Here is a 21472-nt window from a genome sequence, read left to right as displayed (position 1 = left end):
ACTGGCCTGTCTTCTCGGAAAGGGCCACTAAACTCGCCAATGGCTGAACTTCTTACTGAGTCCCTCTCTGTAGTGTCTCCAACAGCACTCGGCATGAAGCTACCCGTCCTCTGATCAAGCCTGACCTTCAGAGGCCAGCATACAACTTCCGGCTACACAGGACAGCTCACCGGAGAAATAAAACCGACAGTTCAGGGAGACGGTAAGCGGAAGCCTAAAAAGGCTGCAAGAGCACAAAAGCATGGTACCTGCTGAATATGGCTTTGAGGAATCTTTTCCACTCCGAAGTTCTTATTGACAAAGAGAAGAGCATAGATGTAGCCCACTCGTCCATAGAGTATTTCATTTGGAACATGAGGATCAATCTTATTTAGGTGAATTAGCCTGAGAAGAAAAATACATACATGCTTATGGTAATTTGAAAGGAATTAAGTGGTGGTATATACTAAAAGAATGGTACATTTGAAAAACACAGATGTGACATATATTCAATTAGATTATATTATTTTAATGGTTTTTATTACATTTTTCCATTACCGTTTAGTCCCCTCGTACCCCTCTATGTCCATCAGTCACCCCACTGCTGTCTGCGGCCGTGAGCCCTTTCTCCTGTTTTCCCAACCCCCCCACTCCTCCCCATCCCCACAGCTGTCGGCCTGCTCTCTCTCAGAGTCGGTCTCTATTTTGCTTGTACTTCAAAATGGTAAGGTATGAAAATGGTGGCTCATGACCATTTTTTCTTCTACAAATACAGGCATGAAACTCACGGTGGAACAAACAGTGTCATCGTAGGTACAGGAACACAGTGGCACGAGACTGTTTTTAATTTTCCTGTAATACCCTGACTTTCCCCCCAATGTCAAAGGGGTCATCTGGATGGCGGAGTTACAGGCCATTTCGTTTTCTGCTTCAGTATCTCACTCACGCGTGCACACACACACACACATACACACGCACATACACACTCCTAACAGTTTTAAAGAACTTAAAAAAACATTTATGACAAATTATTTTTTATAATTTTTATATTTTAATAAGGTCAGTAACACTGAGATAACATTGTTATAACATTTATTTTTAATTATGTAAAAATCTAATTTTTATATATTTTTATAAGGTCAATAACATTGAGACCTTAAGAAAATAAAATCGGTTTACTAAATATAAACTCTTCTGTTGTGGTAAATAGAATGAATGTTTCAGAGTCTTGATGAGAATTTTTAAATCAAGTTTTAATGTAAATGTATCAAACTGTATAAAATTTAGACATAAAAAAGCACTTCTGATTTACTTTTTCAAAGATTAAAAGAAACACTCAAAGAGAAACTACCCTGAATTTACTAACCAGATACTGCTCTATGGAAGTTACTCTGAACAATTACTGCACTAACTCCAATGACGTTCTTATGTGGATAAAAATGTCTGAACCACTGTTATCAGAAAACACCTTTCCTTTACTTGCCACCATTATGACCTGCATTACCACTAGGTGGCAATATATATCAATAATTGGCATTTCAATTATTTTGCAGCCAAACTTATTTGCATTTGGGAAGTTCAAAACAGGTAGCAAACACCTTTCAAATCTTTGAAAATATAGTATGGCTCATAGCATCTCCTTAAAACAATGCTTTACAGTTTAGGGTGAAAAAGGAAGTATGTATTCTACCTTTTTCTGGATTTAAATTCAAATAATTAAAACTCATTAGTTGGGTCTGATGATTGTTAAGGGTAGGAGTTTTAAATTCATGTTTTACATGCCATATTCTTAAGGTAAAAAGAGGAAATGACAGCATTTATAAGTCATAATGGTTATTTTATGTGTTTCCAAAGCCAGCAGCACATAATGCACCTCCACTTATTTGTTTTAATATGGACACAAGAATTACAACCCTTCTGAAGGGAGAATAAAGACATATAAAACAGGGTAGTTCTTCTCCACTCTTAGCAGTACTTGCCCAGGGTATCACTGGGGAGTTTTTTGCTTTGTTTCATCAAAAGAAGTTTGACTTATTTTTTTAAAAAAGAAGTTCTTTTCTTACTCATCACACTACACAAGAGGGAGGGTATAATTTTCTGACCAGAAAGCTGAAGTTCTTCATCACTTTGAGTACTGGCCCCAAAGCACTGTGTATGTCAGGTTAATCCCTTATTTGGGCACCAAACAGGCAGCTATCTCTCTGCAGAAGGAAGAAGGAAAACGGACACCTACACAAAAATCAGCTCCAGGAGGAACTGGCACTATGGGCCACCCAACCCCCGCCCCACCCTCCAGGCCGACTGCAGGGCAATCCGAACGCACAGGCACATTTCCCTGCCGCTCTCTCGCTGTCTCTCCCATTCACTCTCATGCTCTCTCTCCGCCTCCCCCTCCTTTTGGGGTCACAGACCCCTCCAAGAAAAGTGCGAGTACAATTTGGGGGTTTCTATACCTCTGGAAGCCCTCCCCCGATGTTAAGAACCATTTACTATCTTAGGGAAAATTATGAGTCTGAAAGACCATTAGTTTAGAAAATATAGGAACGATGTTTCCATGAGACACGATCTTGGTGACTGTCTTCCTTAATGACATCAATTAACTTTGGGCTTACTGAAACTGAATTGAAAAGACATAATTTTTTCCTTCAAAGGGAGAAGATATGAAACTACAAATAATATTTTTTCTCCTTCTTCTGCCATGAAATCCAGAAATATAAAAAATCGAAGCTGTGGATACAATGTATATGCCTATCATAAGTTCATATTCCATATTTTTATTTTTACTTTTTCATTTTAAAGATTTTATTTATTTTTTTAGAGAGAGTGGAAGGCAGAGAGAAAGAAAGGAAGAGAAACATCAATGTGTGGTTGCCTCTTGTGTGCCCCCCACTGGGGACCTGGCCTGCAACCCAGGCATGTGCCCTGACTGGGGAATTGAACCAGCAAAACCCTTTGGTTCACAGGCCAGCACTCGGTCCACTGAATAACACAGGCCAGGGCTCACATTACATGTTTTTAACAATAACAACTCTACGTGCTATAAAAAAAAAAGTTAAAATGTCATACAATTTTTAAAAAGATATAAAAAACAAAAACAGCTTTATTACCAAGCTACAAAAAACTTGTAGCTTACGCTTAAGGATGTTTTAAAATAAACCAATATTACTAAATGGTAATATTCCCCAAACACTATTTCTTAAAACAATAGGCCCTAAGATGTCGTGAGGAGAAAGTGCTAAGTGATACATTTGGCAAATTCTGCTCCCTAGAGTAGGCAGTTTCTCTTCAGACTCTCAAGATCCTGGGCAGACAGTAAAGTTACAATATTTATTTTTGTTTAATTAATTTCCCCAATCCGTTTAAATATGCACTACTTGTAGTTAACAAATATTAACATCTATTGACATTTTTCATATAGCAAACTACTACTGTTTGGTTGTGCATATATGCAAAGGCTGGCATTATAAATAAAATACTGGGACCACTACAACTTATTTTATGATACTTAAAGATTCCTTCAATGAGCCTTTCTTGTGAACCTATAAAGCAGACATGTGGCTAATGGTGTTAAACTGGCTCTGTGAAACGAATAAAAAGGTAGCTTCTGTATTTCAAATTTAGATGGGTATGAAACATTTTGTATTGTCTGTTTTCATTCAAGTTCATTACTATAAAAGGGATACATACGTTAATTAAACCTTGGGAGAAATCAGTTTTGTTTCACTTGTGATTTTGATCAAGGTTTGTGACAGATTTTATATTAAATATTTCCCAGTCCCGGGATGGAATGTTCATAGTTTTTTCCTCTAAAATATACTAGTACTACATTTTTTGTTTTTAAGTTGCACTAGATAATTTCTTACCTTGGACACATGTATCACGGGCACGTATAAAAAAGGTATTCGGAAGTATTCGTCAATTCAGGGAATGAATTAGTACAATTCACACGTCAGTACAGGTAGAGCACAGGCTCCTTGGATCCCCCTCCATCCCCTCTTTTGTTACATTTTCCGGTGGAAAAAGTTAGTTGCAGTAAGAAAATATTACAGTATGGGAAAAAATTGGGGGAGGAGGGAGAATTCACATACATGTGCTCAAACCACAAGAGTATGGCTTATTCCTTCTTTGCATACAACACAAACTGTATGTATCTTAAAAGACCTAGTTACAGCATATTCTGTGATATGGATGATCATGCTAAGTGAAATAAGCCAGTCCCAAAAAGACAAATATTGAATGAGTCCCCTTATACGAGATACTGAGATACTCAGAGTAGTTAAAAATCATTGAGACAGAATGTAGAAGGGAGGCTGCCAGGGGCTGGGATGGGGCACGTGGGTACAGATGCAGGTTTACAAGATGAAAAGAGCTATGAAGACAGATGGTGGTGATGGTTGCATAACATCATGCATGTACTTAATTCCACTAAACTGTAGACTTGAAAATGGTTAATATAGTCAATTTGATATTATATATATTTTACCACAATTGGAAAAAAGGAACCAAATGTAAATTCTAGAACTAAAAACTGCAACTTCTAAAACAAAAAATTCCCTGGATGGGCTTAACAGCAGAATGGATATAACAGAACAGAATAGAATACAAAACAAAATAAAACATGACAAAACAAAACAAAAAAGGGCACTTTTAAAAAAGTGAACCAAGAAAACACCAACATTACTTAATCAGCATAAGAACAGAGAGCAGGCAAAAAAGATGGAAAAAAGAACAGTCTCAGAGACCAGTAGAACAATATCGAAAGGCCCAACATATGTATAAACTGAAATTTCAGAAGGAAAAGACAGAAGATGGGGCAGAAAAAATGTTTGGAAAAATATTCTAGATCTTGATAGGGGTTTGGATCACACTGGTATATGTAATCATAAAAACTCGGTAAGTTTACACTTAAAACTTAAACAGCTCAATATGTATAATGTTTACATCAAAGAAAGAAAACTCTAACCAAATGCTGTACTCTAGTAAATTATGTACAAATTCAAGTATTAAGATGGAAGTGAAATGATGTTTGCAATTTACTCTGAAAAGCATCTCCCCAAAAGGATTAGGTAATAATGAATAGAGAAATGGATAGATGGATATGTGATAAAGCAAGTACAGTAAAATGTTAACAGTAAAACCTATGTGATAGATATACAGGCATTCACTGTTCTTTTAACTTTTTTATGTTTGAAATTTTTCATAACAAAATTGAAGAAGGAAAAATCTAGTTAAAAAATTCAGGGCAAAAGCCTGTTGTTGAGATACACACATCACACAAGGCGATTAACCAAGGATCCTTGACCAATGAAATCAGTAATGATAATACTACTCAAAGAGTAATTTATGAGAAAAAATAGTGGGACTCAAAAACCATGGTCAACTCAGGGACGTTAAATGTCGCTGGACTCAAGTGGACAAAAACACCTTAACAGACACCTCATTAAAGAAGATACACAGATGGCAAATAAGTACATAAAAGGATGCTCCACATCATCTATTAGAGAGAAACACAAACTAAAACAAGCTACCACTGCCCACCTATTAGAATGCCCAAATTCCAGATCACCGGCAACACCAGATGCTGGCAAGGATGTGGAGCTGTAGGAACTTTCATTCATTCATTGCTGGTGGAGGTGCAAAATGGTATAGCCTCTTTGGAAGACAGTTTGGCAGGTTTTTTTTTTTTTTTAACAAAACTAAACGTATTAGTATATAATTCAGCAATCATACTTCTTCGTATTTCTGAAGGAGTTGGAAACTTACACCCACATAAAAACCTGCACATGGATGTTTATAGCAGCTTCTATTTGCCGAAACTTGAAAGCAACCAAGATGCTCTTCAGTAGGTAAATGAATGTATGAACTGGTACACAATGGAACATTATTCAGCCCTAAAACGAAATGAGCTATCAAGCCATGAAAAGACACAGGGGAACCTTAGTAGTACACACTACTAAGTGAAAGAAGCTGATCTGAAAGGACTACAGATACCACATGATTATCCTGGGATGATATCCTGGGAAATGCAAAATTATGGAGACAGTAGAAAAATCAGTGGGTGCCAGGAGTTAGGCAGGAGGGAAGGGGGATGACTAGGCAGGAGGGAAGGGGGATGACTAGGCAGGAGGGAAGGGGGATGACTAGGCAGAGCACAAAGGATTTTTAGGACAGCGAAATTATTCTGAATGATACTGCCATGATGAAAACATGTTATTATACATATGTCCAACCCATGGAATGTACACCACCACGAGTGAACTGTAATGTAAACTATGGACGTTGGGTGACTGTGGTGTCTCAGTGTAGGTTCATCAACGGTAACCGGTGCACCACCCTGGTCAGGGGTGTTGACAAGGTGAGGCTGTGCATGTGTGGGAACAGAAGGTATAAGGGGAATCTATGTATCTCTCTTCTCAATTACGCTGGAACTGAAAACTGTAAAATGTAAAGTCCACTAAACAAACAAAACAAACGTCTGCCGTGGCAACGTAACTGCGGGTGTGTCAGCACACTCAGTGGGGACCTAACGTGCAGACAGAACCGCGTGGCAGCCAGGTTTCTCAGCAGAATTCTGAGAGAGTGTTCGCTAAATCCTAGTGAAGCAGTAATTGCAATTTATTAATACAAAAGTTTGGTAATTTTTCACAATTCACAAGCTACCAGTGGGCTGCCCTGATTTATACTAAAAACAAAAAGCTAGCTTTGCATATCATTTGTTCTTAAACAAAGAAGGCCTGCATCAGTTTGTACACCCTTAGGAGGCCTCTCTCAACCCCCCACAGCAAGTGAGCTGCATTTTTTTCAGAGTATTGATCTTGGATAGAACCTTGGATTAGTAATCATATAATTAGGCTTTTGATCTCATGTTTGTTACTGAAACTGATGTTTGATTGGGAATGTGTCAGTGTCATTTATATCTTACAATAAAATAAGGATTATAATGGTTGTGCCTTAACTACAACAAAGGAATAATGTGAGAATTGATTAAGTGACAGCACCAAGATTTATTGCTGAGAGGAAAGTAAATTCACTAAAATGTTCTTTTGCTAACACACACAGAATCAATGCATAATAACAGGTAGATAAAAATCCTCAAAGAGAAGCGTGATTACCGGGTGATGCAATCCTCTGCCTGCTTCTCATTGTTCATCTTGTGATGCACCACAGCGGCCACGGCCAGCGGGCCTGCATCTCCGCAGAGGAAGGTGATGGAACGCTTGGACAAGCAGTTCAGACTTTGCTTTACGTAGCCTTGAGCCATCTGCAGGTAGGCGGGGTCCCCGAACACATCATAGAGATGTAAGTAAAGCACAGCAATACCTGAAAAGCAAGAGGAAAATATTGTAAAAATGAGAAAAGGGCAGTTTACTGTATTATTTTGGTGTGCGCCTACCCAGTAGTGTTACTTGATACATCGTAACAAACGTGTAAACTGTCTGGTAGTTCAGATGACCTCAGTTCTGGACTCAGCTGTTTTACTAGCCACTCTAAGAACCGGGTACAGGCAAACACTTTACTGGTTCTCAGTTTCTTCATCATCAGTAATTCTAAATAACAGGAAGTCTAAGACCCTCTAAGAATTCTAAATCCAAGTTTATTTTAATGTTTGTTGCACTCTGGCTATTGTGTTAATGTAATCTTTTTGATGGTTGAATGACAAGTCACAAACTATGGTTCCAAATAAACACTTAAGTAACAAATAATAATTTACTTAATAATAAACAAGACATGTTTGTTCTTGTGAGCTAAAGAAACTTAAAGACTAGAGAATGAAACATTTAATTAACTCCTTGTATAGATTTTCATTTTTTTTTTCATGAGAAGGCAGGTAGAGTAATCAAATCCCCTACTCTAGCATCATTCTAGGCAGGGAAATAAATTCAATTCCCCCTTAATTTTTTTTCCTCTCTCTGTAGAGAACCCGGGTTCTTTAGGAACTACACTGTAAAAGCTGCCAATGACTTCTGCTTTGGGCCTTACTCATTCCGCTCCTTACCCTACTCATGAAGCCTGCGGCACCTAACTGGGCTGTTGTCTGCATGTCCTTATTCCAAACACCTGTCGCAGTACCTAGACCTCCCCCCTAAAGCCGCCTGGCCTCAGGACAGACTCAGAGGGGGTGCAGGGAGCCTGCCTGCAGCATTTCCAGAAGCTCATTTTTCTCCTTGAAGTACATTTTCCATCTCATTTACCGTTTTTAAAAGATACAGAGCCTCTGTTTAAGTCTAAATTAATAGAGCCAATCTCTTCACAAATTTCAATGCAGTAAAAATGCAGTCTGCAAAATTACTTTTCATTGCACTGTGGACAATTTTAAATTTAGATAGTTTTCTCATTTTGCATAGGTAATCTCCAAAGCTTTGTGGTACGGACAATTCAATTTCACATGTATATTAGGACCAAATTTTCATTTCCTGCCGAAGGTAACAACACTGTCTGCTCTTTCAAAGTGGCTTGGTGTTAGTAATTCTACCAGCTGATGATCAGATGTACCAATCAATGCTTAAGGTTTGTAGACTAAGTGTACAAAGCTACATATGTGGGTAAGAAAAAAAATCTCCTTTTCACAAATGATCAATGTCAAGAGCTTCTTTTAGGATTAGTTCCTTAACAGGCTTCATCTCATCCATACCAGGCATCTGCAGGCAATCTGTTTAAATTGTTACCCTCTCACTTTGCCCTCCTATTCCCATCGCTGCCTGAACTTCCTAATTAAGCTATGTAAGCACCAACACCAGATAATGGCATGACTGAGATCTGAGAAGAGAAAAGGGGATTAAATGCAAGCCCAATGATTGCTTTCCTTTGCTGACCTTTGTCTTTCATTATCAACAATTCCTCTTGGCTTAAATATTTAACAAGCAGAACCCATCAAAGTTTGCAATTGTAAGATTTGATGTATTTCTCATCAAAAATAGGTGATCATTTCTCAGGCCCCATGGTATTTCATTCAGATATTTTGTTTTACTCTCTTTGATCAACAGAGAATCACCTCACCAGCCTCTGGGACTTCATAACCTCAGGCTCTATTTCCTTCCTTCTCACTGTGGGCCTCAGCATCTGCTTGTCTTGATTAAGTAACCTCCTGGAGGTCACAACTATGGTGTCTAACTTCCTGACACAAAACACCCCAGGATGAAAAGGGTTTCAAGTGAGAGGTGCTGCTGCCAATTAGAAAAATGTTCCTGAACAAGCTGATTACCAATTAGTCTGGGTCAGGAAAATACCTAAGTAAAGATATTTAATGCCTCATCAGTATTTTATACCCCAGGTGCCCTAATTTAATAATAGGAAAAAACAGAGGACCTGCCTGTGGCCAAATGTCTTGTACATGATTCTTAATGATCTTCCCACCTCTGACAATATTCATGCGTGTAATAACATCACCTTTGCATAAATACCAAGGCCGAGAGATAGCTGGCAGATACCTGGTGGGAAATAAAGACACGACTTCCAGGGCTCTGCAGGGAAAACTCATCCAGTCCTCATATATATACTCACAGCCCCGAGCACAGTCTAGGCTTTAAAAACCTATTTTCTAGTGTAATTTTTATCAAAATAATATGTTCTTTCTGGAAATTAAATACTGCAAGGCTTAATATACATATGCAGTCTTGCGCCCCACTCCATTCCTGCCTCCCAGAGGTAAGCAGTTGCAATAATTTTAGCCACTGCCTCTAGTATCTACCTCCATATTTCTAGCGAATTAAAATGACTCACGATCTGGGAGAAAAGGATTTAGCTCTTATAATACAGACTGCTAAATGGTCCCCCCAAACATATCCCTCTTTTCATTCAACAATAATGCCCTGGATTTTAGCTAGGTACAGAGCTGCTCATAAATCTTTGCAGCTGCATATGAGACGTATGGGACGTATGAGACATGGTGGGTCCAATGAAACATAGTGGGAGTAATAAGGGTAACTTCAGAAAATGTTCTTGAATGGAGAGAACTTGCCATTTCTCTCCCCCTGGCTGGAACGCAGATGTGATGGTGTAGCTGAAGTAGCCATCTTAGACCATGAGGTAGCAGCTCTGTGATAGGACAGTAAAGCCTCAATATCAAAGAAACTGAAATCCTGAAGGGCTGTGAAGCTGTCCTGGACTGCATATTTACAAAAGAAAGAAATTCTGTTGTGTCAAAGCCACTGTTAATTTAGATGTATCTCCACTGCTGATAAGCCTAATCTTAAAGCAGAGAGCTTTTTTTGAAGTTGGAGAGTTAAGGAGAAAGTAGAGATCAATAGGGACCTGTAAGCCAGTTCAGGATTTGGGGTTTTATTTGAGAAGCACTAGTTTAAGCACTGGCAGAGCAGAATTAGATCTGTGTTTTGAAAAGTTCACTGTAAGGTTTGGAAAAAAGTGTGTGGAACAGAGGATGCAGGAGCAGGTGGAAGGATGCTTCTTCAGGAGTACAAGTGAGAGGCAGGGTAGCTGTGATGGAGGTGAAGTGAGGCCGTACTGGCAAGATGCCTGTCTGGAAGGGAAAGTCCGTGGAACCTGGTGGGGAATGATCGAGAGGGAGATGCCACGCTGACTTCAGATGGGCAACAGTGTCAGACACTGAGATGGAAAACACCGCTAGGCGGGAGGGAGCAGGCTTGGGAGGGAAGACTACAGTCGTATTTGTTCATGAACTCAGCCCCAAACATGCCTCCTATTCTCTAAAGGAATTTAATACAATGAAAAATAACACTTTTACTGGCTTCTAGGATAACCACTATCAAAACTGGTCATGAGGCTCAACAGAGGATGATGTTTTTCTTTTTCTTTTCATCACAATGCATACTAGTTAATCGAGAGTATTCTTGGGCTTAAACGTGAGTAGCAGATAAAATTTCCTTCTCTTTCGTTTGGTAAACAACAGGTAGAATAATGAAGATTTGTTTCCTTTTTCTACCATTTCACTTTTTCTTCTAGACGAGAAATGGCTGAAATGAAGTTTAAATTTAAATGCATTTAACTATAAAAATATGCTATAAATCATTATAGATTTTAGAATTATTTTATTAAGAAATGAAAGCCCCTCTTCTCCCCTTTTTTGAATCTAGATGAATTTTGATATTTTCATTAATATAAGATATAAGTTAAATATTCTTCTATTTCTTAGCTGGTTTGCTCCCTATCTACTGTCATTATGCTATGAAAACTACTTCACTGTCTTGTTAGATTTGCTCATATGTATCTTAAGTATACTGACATTTTTAAAAGAGAAAATAATCCATATGAAGAGAGAGATGCTGAGAATAAAGCAGAATCTAATCCATTATTGTCCTGTTAATCCTAAAGTCAGTAGATGTGAAAATCTTTTATTCTGTTAAGTAATGAGTAATCTCCTGCAGGAACAAGTGACCATTCCTATTCTGGATAGTCTTACTTCATTTCTCAACAGAGTATAGAAAAGTTGTAATAGGGATCCCACCTCTATATAAATCTAGATAAATTTAAGATAAATTAAAGTAACATCAGTAACAACCAATCAATAGAGTGTCTTGTAGAATCAAATACATGAAGTCAGTAAGTTTTCAAATAGCATGTTAATTCTTTAGTTATTCATACCTTTGGAAGGTGACTTGGTGAAGAGAGGTGCACAGAGGCTGGCAGAGTATCCCCCCAACAAGGAGGAGGTATGGGTGGGGTGCAGAATGAAAGGGGGCTTCCCGGGTGAAAAGACTGCAATGGAGCAGGTGTAGAGAGCACTCTTGCAAGTGGAATTATCTGAGCAACTCTGTGCGGAGAAGCCGCCTAGGGGATGACTTGGTTAACAAGGCTGGGTTCCCTGGGGATTCAAATTATTAAAAAGCAGACACAGAAATTCAGATTTGATGCTAATCTGTCAATTTACAAAGAGAAGTAATAATCAACGAAAGCATTTATCTTCTTTTAAAAGATAAATTTGGCCATATGTGTTAGTTTAGGTCTTCCAAGATGACGCTGAACATAAACTTTCTAAGGAAAGTCTATCTATTTACCCAGGAAATGGATTCCAGACACAGACTACATGCAGAGTGCAGCAGGGCATTGTACCAGCAAGTACATGCTTTGGCTTGGAAGTAACATACACCACTTCCACCTGCAGCCCCTGGTCCAGAAGAGGTAGCTTCACCTAACTACAATGTGGGGGGGGGTCCTACCCCTTCCGTGAGCACAGATGGAAAGGGACACCAGTTATGGGTGAGCACTGTAAGTGTCTAACATGGGGCCTGGTGGGGAGGGGGCATAGAGGAGCCAAACCAGAGAGAGACATGTCAGGTTTGAGATAGTCATTAGATATCCAAGTAGGGAGGTCAAGGTAGCAGGTGGACATATGAGTCTGTAGTTCAAGAATGAAAGATTGGACAAATATCATCCAAACATGTGGAAAATGTGTTAACCAAAGGGGTCAATTTCAGAAGCAGCTGGAACTCATTAATCCAATGCAAGTGGGAGCTGCATTTGATTAAAACAAAACAAAAAAAACTGTGCTTATCATCTTCTTATGGTCTGAGAGGCCACAAAAAATCCAGATGTTTATTATCTTGATTTCACAGTTCCTGGAGTCTGTTTGATTGCTCAGAACTGTGGTGTCCAATATTGAAGTTTGTTAAAAGTAAACATTTAAATTTCTGTTTCTCAGTCACACTAGCCACATTTTAAATGCTTGGCAGCCACACATGGCTAGTGGCTGCTGTAATGAATAGCAAAGCAACATCTGCATCACCACCAAAGGTTCTAGGGACTGCACTGCTCTGAACACAAGAGCAGATGTAATATTCTGCATAAGACATCCAGGAAGTCTGGCCCTGCCTTACAGTTCACTCTAGAAGTCTCTTCTTTTGGAAGTGTTGACTGCTTGATAGAAAAAAAAAGTATATATACTGTGAAGACCAAATAAAATTCTGCTGTAACAGAAATCCATTCTGGCTTTCTGCATGGACATAGATTTTTCTACCCTGTTTCCTCCTGTAGCTACTACTCCAGAAAGGGAGGGTGAACTGCTTGGGGACACTTCTAAATTTGCAATTTCCTTACTCAGCTACTTACCCCAGTAGTACTATAAATATAGCCAGCTGTTGAGAAGTAATTAATACTAAGCCTTTGAATTTCTGAGGAATCATTAGTCCTATTCATCTTGACCAATCAAGACCTGCTGTGTCTCAAATGTACGTGGAGATGTATGAACCTCTCAAAGCACTTCTCCATACTCTGCATTTCAGAGACTAATTCCTTAACATTATTTTGTTATTTACAATCAGTCTACACTGATGTACAAATTTTTGCCCTGGTAGCTGAATTCTGTAAGTGTGTCCTTACAGGTCAGGGGCTTTTAAGGACTCTCTCCACGGACCCTGGTAGGAAAATTCACGTTCCAACCATGTGCTACACTGGGGTCACCAGAGGTGTGCAGCTGACACCCAAGACTGGGTCACAACAGTTTGAGTGATATGGAGACATGAGCTCCCTAAAGGAGGGGCAGCGGGCTGTTCTAAGTTTCAAATACACTCTTGACTAGCTGAAATTTTATATGTCCCTTAATTTCTACGCTTTTCTTTTCAGATTTATGAAAATATAAGTGAAGACTCCTCTGATTAACCCCATCTAATACAATCATGTACTTCTGTACCAGGTAACACTTTCTAATGTGTTATTTTGTAACTGTCTCAGTTTTGTGACTGAATGTGTGCCTTTCCATTTCTTCAACAGAATGAGAGTTTAGGGCAGGCCTCTCGTGCCCAGTCGCTGCAGTTACTGTGCGCCGCGCTCTCCACAGAGCCTGCACGTACACCCTGCACTGACTGCTACATCCGCCCAGCTGCCTTACTGACGCTGGGCACCGTGAGCTGCTGGCTTTCCAAATACTCTAGTACTTTGGGAAAAGGTAATCTGGGAGCAAACTAGTTGGGACTCCACAGCCTTAATAATATTGCTCCAAACAAAGGAGTGGAAGAGGGCAAATGGGAACTCTGAAGACGTGTCTTCTTTTCTCCTGAATGTTTTCCCCGAGTTGACTGTTCAACAGGAGGGGAGATTAAAAAAAAAAGGACGACGAAGACATCATGCTTTCCTCCTCCTTCCCTCTGTGCCCCGCAGTACTGCTTCATACTTGTCAAACTAGGAAACACTCCCAGCCCTTTATCTGCACGGCCATGCCAGTGGTAAGTCCTTCAGCACTGCAGCCATTAAGAGCAAAAGCTCAGGAATCACTGTCTGGGACTGAAGCCTGGCTCTGGCCCTCAGCAGCTGTGTGATCTTAACCCATTTACTAAACTTTTCTATGCCTAAGCATCTTCATCTGTAAAATGGAAATAGTAGCTACTCCATAGTTACTGTGAATCATGCTAATCATTAAAATAGTCCTCAGCGCATAGTAACTACTCAACAGATACCGAACCCCAAATGCCCAAGATGAGTCTCAAATGTGTCACTTTGTCTCATCTCTGATGCCTGATCCAAAGGGACAGAAAATAGAGGGACCATACTCTCCCTCTTCCCATTTCCTGCCTCTCTCCTCTCTCACTGGCTCCTTTGATGGGGAAGTTGGAAAAGTGTGCTATCTGGCCTCACTCTTGAACTTTCCGAAGTCTTCTCTGTCCTCAGGCTCTCTGCCTTCTCCTCTCTCCTATTTCTTAGGTGGTATACTTTGGGCTGTCCAGGTGTTCTGTCTGAGTCTGGGGAAGTAAGTTCAAATCAGGGGCTAAGGAGGAAGCCCACTTAACATCCAAATCTAAATAATATGCCCTTATCTAATTTCTGAGTTCATTTCTCTATTACATCAGAGGTTGAAGGTGAAGCAATGTGATTGACTAACATATGAAACGAGTTGAACTCCTACCCTTCCCCATACCACCTAGTTTTAAGGTACTGTTTTTAGTTTGAATAGGTGGTAGCTAGAACAGTAATAGTAGAACATCCTCCATCATCCATCTATCCAACACCTATCCATCCACGAATCCATTCATTTATTAAGCACCAACACGGACCAAGCATTGTGTTAAGTGGTGAAGTTACTGAAAAGAAAATGACAAGACACAGCCCCTGTCTCTTTGGTGTTGTCTTAAAAATCAAATTGCCTAGATATGTTTTCTTTCTTTCCTTCCTGCTATTTATTCTAATCTACCTGTAACCACTCATCCTGCTCTCTGTGCCTCACCCAAGCACACTGGTGGCATCTAAACCTTATAGTTGTTTCAGCCCTGTGTCTTAGCAATTTAAGGTTACCTATCATACAGTGACATCAACACCATATAAAGCACAGGCAGAAGAAAGCAGGTGACACTCTTGGTGCATTCACCTATCCAGTGGTCACTGGGAAGGGCTCTAATGAACTCGGTGTAGATCCACGCCCTGGCTTCCTTCTGCTTACCCTACCAGCTCCAGCTGCGAGGCAAAGGTGCTTCTCATGAAGGTGAAGGACACTTGTTTAGGGCTCACATTAGATATTGAAATGCCGGCTCTGACAAAGAGTTACTTAATAAGGAGATCAAATTGCAAAGAAAAAACACCTGGCCGGAGCGATTCCTTTCATGTAAGTCTGGAATCAGCAGAAACAAAGACATGCACGCTAAAGCTGTAGCTCTAAGGCTCTATATTTGGCAGATCAGAGGAACAGCATCCTGAAACACTTTAATGACTTACAGTTAGAGCGCAAGTTAATATTACTCTAGGGATTATGCTGCATACCCTCTCATTTAAAATGTTATTTAATACTTGAAAAGACGAACTATATGCCCATCTTAGCCTCATTAACGTTGCGAGTTGGTTATAGAGGATTGGGTCATGTCTTTTAGAGCTAAAACCTCTTGAGTCCTGTGTGTATTTTTTTCCCTCAAAGTTCGAGTTAATCATCATTTCCCTTAGGAATCATCATAGTTAAGAGTGGGGGAAAATGAAATTAAATGAGGACTAACACTTTCCCTCATGCTCTCTCAAAGCCACTAGTCATATCAGCCATCCCCTGGGTGTACTTAACCTTTCTACCATGTTATCTGCAAGGGAAGCAATCTCTTCTACTCAATGCTTATTTCTAACACAAGGATACTTTATCTGCTCATTTAATCCTTTATAATAACAATTCCTCACCAGTGGTTTATGCTTTCCATTTTCTAAGGCACTGGCTGGCCATTAGGTATGACCTTCAGGTCCCTCCTTGCCTGCTATTTTTCTGCACTGTCTGCTGCTGTGGGCACAGACATATAGAACAGTTCTTGACAGGCTACCCAGAGAACCTGAATGCTTACTCTGCATCCCAAACAAGGAGCACATACTGTAAAGAACTCTTGCAAATCTACGAGAAAGGGATTAAGGCTAAACGCAAACCACTCAGTGCGTATTGGTGGCACATGTGTGTCTGTATCATGCTGCACTCCACCTCAATGCGCTCATTCTTTAAAGAGGGATCTCAGTGAAAAGAACCGAAGCTGTTTATTTCAAATACCCCTTATTAACAGCTGCAGAGCTACTGACTAATTTCGAACATGGGTGATATTTCACACAAGAAGAACCTTAATAAGCTTTTCAAACACAAGTGATTATAAGGAAAAGCGTTTGTGTTGGCCCAGTCAATTCTCTCTCCTGAAACCACACTGATATGTTAATTCAGGATGAGGGGAGAGAACACTTGCAACGGAACAATGCTGGAGACTTCATTTTTCTAGCTGCAAACACTGCAGTGTCACCACCGTGTTGTGGCTGCTGCCGTTACTCACTCCACCTGAGAGCTTACGTGGGGCTCTTCCCTGCATTATGGTGCAAGCCCTAGTGTAGAAGTGGACACACGACACACACTCATTCCCATTTCCATTCCCATTCTATCTCTCTGCATCTCAGTGAAGAGCTGGTAGTCCACAGCCAGGCTGGTTGGGTTGAATCCTAACTCTGTCACTTATTAGCTTTGTGAAGATACTCAGCCAGCCTCTCTTTGCTTCACTTTTCTCATCTGTGAAATGAGGGTATGAATAGAGTTCTGGAGTCATGGAGTTCTTCTGAGACTTAGTTACCTATATTTTTCATACCATAAGACACGCCTAGGTTTTGGAGGAGGAAAATAGGCAAAAAAAAAGTTTGAAGCAAAAAAATGTGGTAAAATATTTAGTAACATAAATAACAATATTTCACCAATGTAAATGTAAAACAGAACTCAACAGCAGCATTAACAGCCATTATTCGTCCCAAGTGGGGGGTCAGTGGAGGCGGGTTGCGTCTTATAGTCCAAAAAATACGGTAATTAATGCAAAGGGCTTAGACCAGTAGCTGGCAGTAACATTAGTTATTGGCTTACGTGCACACACCCTCTGGCTCCTGCCATTCAAATGTTAATCCTAGTAACATTTTATTAACAAGAATTGTGTTTTAATCTTTATTTTTGCTCTTCGACAGTCAAATAATCACAAAACTGCATACTGGTGATCCTCATTCCTTTGGAAACCAAAATTTACTCATTGTATTTTATTATTTAAGTAATGAATTCTTGTTTTGTACATTAATGTATAGTAATCATTTGTTAACTGTGAATTACGGCCTGAAAAATTGATTTTTCACACCACTTCATTCCTGGAGAAGCGTGAGACATACCAGAGGGATTTAGGTAATAACTGAGTCGTTTGCGAGTATGAGACAGTTTTGAAGTTTAAAAAAAATTCTTCCCTCCTTTTTCCTAGAGTCAAGGCATTTTACCCTCTGCTGTAAATTAGAAAGGGTAAAAATCAGGAATACAGGTGCACGCTGTGAACCCACAGGTGTAAATATGTAGGCTCAGTGGGAATGAAACCTGAATCCCATTAAAACCCGATGCTGGGATGTAAGAAGGCTGCAGAGTAGGTGGAAGCTACACTCACCTCCCCCCAGTGCCACATGGGAATTACAACTAAATTATAGACCCATCATCCTGAATAAGCAACTGAAGCCTAGCTGAACAGAAGTCTCATAACCAAGGATCCACAGAGGAAGCCACAGAGAGACTGGTACGAAGGGTGGAGAGACAGAAAGGGCTGCCTCTGCACTCACATGGGGCGGTGGGGAATCTGGAGGGATATCTCAACTACAAAGGTCTCTGCTGACGAGTGAGGGGTCTCAGCCCCCGCTGGGCTCTCCAACCCAGAGCACCAGAGCCAGGAAGAGCAGCCTGCATAACATCTGACTGTGAAAACCAGCTGGGAGACCGCCCCCAACCCCTGCCCTCTTAAAGAGCCAGCATACAAAATCTAGTTTCAGCTATTTACCTGGGGCTCTGGTGGAGGAAAGATGACTCTGAGCAAACTGGAGTCATACGGAGAACTGAAGGGGCAGCTGCCACAGACCCTGTACTGAGTCTCTAACCCACACTGGGCAGAGAGGCCATCCTCCCTGGTCCTAGCACTCCTAGCCCTACAGCACCAGCCTAGGGGAGTCACTAACCTCATCCTTCTCACTCCCGGAGTACCTATCTGACTAAGCTCCTGCCCTGCAGAAAAATCTGCTGGCTACACCCAGGTTTGGCCCTGATGTGCTCCGTCTTGGGGAACTTAAGGGAATTCAGACGAACCCAGGGCCTGTCAGAGACTCGGGCAGACACTGAGTTGTGTGCCCATTCTTCCCACCCCTTCTCCCCTGCCCCCTAACAGGAGACCCACAGACCTCACTCCCAAGTGGCCCTGCACTGCTGAGCTCACACCTGTGGAGGAGACTGTGCGCTGTGGCCAGCCTGGGCCCATCTAAGGCTTTTTTTTTGGAAGGCTCCCAAGGAAATCCAGGTAAGATATTTCAGTTGTAAAATAGTTTATGAAGTGAATGTAAAATACTTCCTAAAGCAATGTTTGCTTCTTTAAAATTTCTATTTAAACCAGTACATATTACCCTTACTAATAAAGCATTATACACATAGTGTTTCCTGAAGCTCATAAAATACAGAGGTGCTATGGCAGAAATTCTAGTAAGTACCCTGTCATTACTAGCCTCAGATTTCACTGAAAAGACAGAAAAATGGATAGGAGCCCAGTGTTTCAGTAGTGAGTCCATATGTAGCATTGAAAAAACTTCATTTTCAGGATCAAGTAAACAACTCAGGCACATCTAGGCACAGTGTGAATGAGCGTTATAAAGTAGGACAGCCTAGTTTTGTATCTTTCTTTAGAATCATGAAGCAGAACAGACACATGAGTGTGGGCTTTACATGGGCTGGTCCATGGCACCCACAAATTAAGGACTTTATGACTCCATGACAAGCACATGAGAGTTTGAGAGGAGGTGGAAAAAGAAGGCAGGCGACTTTCATCAAGTTGAGAGAACACTGACATTTCACACGGCTAAGTTAAGAATCAATTGCACTCTTTCTAGATCTGTTAGACTCGGCTGGAGAAAGACTATTTATGCTTGGCATTCCCACAGTGCCTCCTTTCTATGGCTGGCTTTATGAAAAGACTGTTACTTACTGAAATTAAAAAAAAAAGAAAACGAATAAAGGTGTCCTGGATCAAAATCTGAGTCTCCCTAAAAAGAGCAGGCAAGATATTGCTTAGCAAATTTCAAAATATTTTACAGATAAAAATTCCGAAAATGTGAAGAAATTGAGGGTCACTGCCCAAATCCCTGTGCAAACACAGGAATAGAAATAAGCATCATTGTTCTTGTCATACAGGACTACAGCAGATTGCTAGTTGCTAGTTCTCATCCCACAATGCACCCTCGCCTTTCCCTTACCGACAGAACCCCGGCTAACAGAGTCCATTTACCCTCCTTCCTGGCTAACAGGTGTGGCTACTGAATGGGTTCCAGCCAATGCAAAGTAAGTAGAACCAAAATGTTGAGCGGCACTTTCAGGAAGTCTTTCTTAAGGAAAGAAATGCCTTCTTTGCTTCTTTTGCCTTCCTGCAGCCTGAAAAGCTTGTGGAATGGTGGATCTTCAGCAGATACCTGCCCAGAAGGTAGAGAGCCAGTGGCTGAGGGATTATGGAGCAGGAAGAAAGGAGACTGGGTTTCAGCTGACATCTGAGCCCACTATCATTAACCCCGGAATGCCTCTCTGGCCTTCTTTGACATGAGGGAAAAATAAACTTCCATTTTATTTAAGGCACTGCAATTTTGATTCTTCTGGGTATATGTGGTGGAACCTATTTCTACTCCAAATCTGAATCCTATCTGGATCAGAATTAAGTATTGATATGTTTGTACAGGGGAATGAAACTTAACATAATACCAGGACAGTAATCTAAAAGTTTTAACTAACTGTAATTTCATGAAGATTTCTCATACACACTATGTAATGAATAATACAACCTGAAAAACTTTCATTGTAAACTGACAACAAATGCTCAGTAAATGTCAACACTAAAGAAAGAAAGAAAGTTTTGGAGGCTTCTACAATGAATTAGAATTTCCCAAAGCAACAATTTTGGACAAGTTAGCAACAAGAGCAAAAATAAATTAATATTTATCAAAATATGACCCTAAATTTAGAGCAGGACAAAGTTAATGAACTATAATCCCTGTGTTATAAAAATTTTATAGAAAGTATCAATTTCTGAAAGATAACATGGGGCACACACAAAGCAACAAATCTGCTCATATCCCATAAATCCTGCTCTGATGCGCACTGAGTATTTTCACTGAGTGAAGACATCTGTGTATGTACTTTTCATATTAAAATTGCAGTTGTGAATACTTGGTATGATACAAAATAATGGGAGGTATGGACATTGTGACCTTCTGTGGCCAAATCAGCTGTAGGATCTTATGTGTCTCAGAGTTGTATGCTGTTCGGACTGCCTGAGCACCAGCAAAGGAGGGTACTCTACTTACCAGAACACTGGCAAAGACGGTCCATTTATGGTGAATGACGGCTCTTTAACAGAGCTCAGTTAGGAGACAGAGGGAACCTTTATCAAAAACCACTAGCAAATTTATCTAGAAGATTTTGTGCTGTATCACAAAACAGCCAGCAACTGAAGAAATCCTGAACTTGCTTAGTACGCCAATTTGCCTTAGACACTTGCCATGTAAGCTCCTTCCAGGAGCCAGAGAGGAGTATCTCAGATACTTAAGGACAAAAAGCTGAAGGATATTGACAATTCAAAGTAGATCATGCCAGAAACCTCACACTGCCAAGAAATTTTAAAGAAACTTTCATTTTATTTTGGAGGAAAATTTCTATTTCCAAGAGAAATTTAACTTTTTGTTTGTCAACTAGCCCTGGCAATAAAGGGGCAGGACTGATGGCTTTTCCTGACACTGTCGAACTACTAATTCCAACTTGGAATCAGCCCCCACTCCTTTTCTAGCTAAAGCAAGGCAACTTATGACTATGTAATAACACAAGCTTATGCAAACAGGTCAGTTAGAGGTTCAGCTCCTCCTCTCTGTGATCGGAAGTAGATTACACCTAGATGTCTGCTTCAGTCTCTCTCTCTCTTTTCTTTTTTTGGGGACGGGGCAGGAATAACAAAATAATAGAAATTTGAAATGTATTAAGAAAAGATCTATAAGTCTGTGCCTCATTACAAAGTCAAAATCAAGAGGGAAGCTAAAGATAACTATGCATTGT

General features: G+C 40.2%; 1 protein-coding gene across 4 annotated transcripts in view; it reads right to left on the bottom strand.

Moving 5' to 3' along the window:
• Nucleotides 1–21472, bottom strand: part of LANCL1 (LanC like glutathione S-transferase 1) — a 36542-nt gene that overhangs the window by 10043 nt on the left and 5027 nt on the right. For all 4 annotated transcript variants that reach the window (XM_037165931.2, XM_037165930.2, XM_037165929.2 and 1 more), the window contains 2 exons: nucleotides 7092–7299; nucleotides 249–384 (listed from right to left, as the gene is read on the bottom strand). In XM_037165931.2, coding sequence (XP_037021826.1) covers nucleotides 249–384; nucleotides 7092–7299 — 344 coding nt within the window. The remainder of the gene's footprint in view (nucleotides 1–248; nucleotides 385–7091; nucleotides 7300–21472) is intronic.

The sequence above is a fragment of the Artibeus jamaicensis genome, unplaced genomic scaffold (assembly GCF_021234435.1).
Source record: "Artibeus jamaicensis isolate MK-2021 breed Jamaican fruit bat unplaced genomic scaffold, CSHL_Jam_final contig_1015, whole genome shotgun sequence".
Classification (NCBI taxonomy): Eukaryota; Metazoa; Chordata; class Mammalia; order Chiroptera; family Phyllostomidae; genus Artibeus; species Artibeus jamaicensis.
Note: the sequence above shows the minus strand (reverse complement) of the source record. Positions and strands in the feature narration are given on the sequence as shown.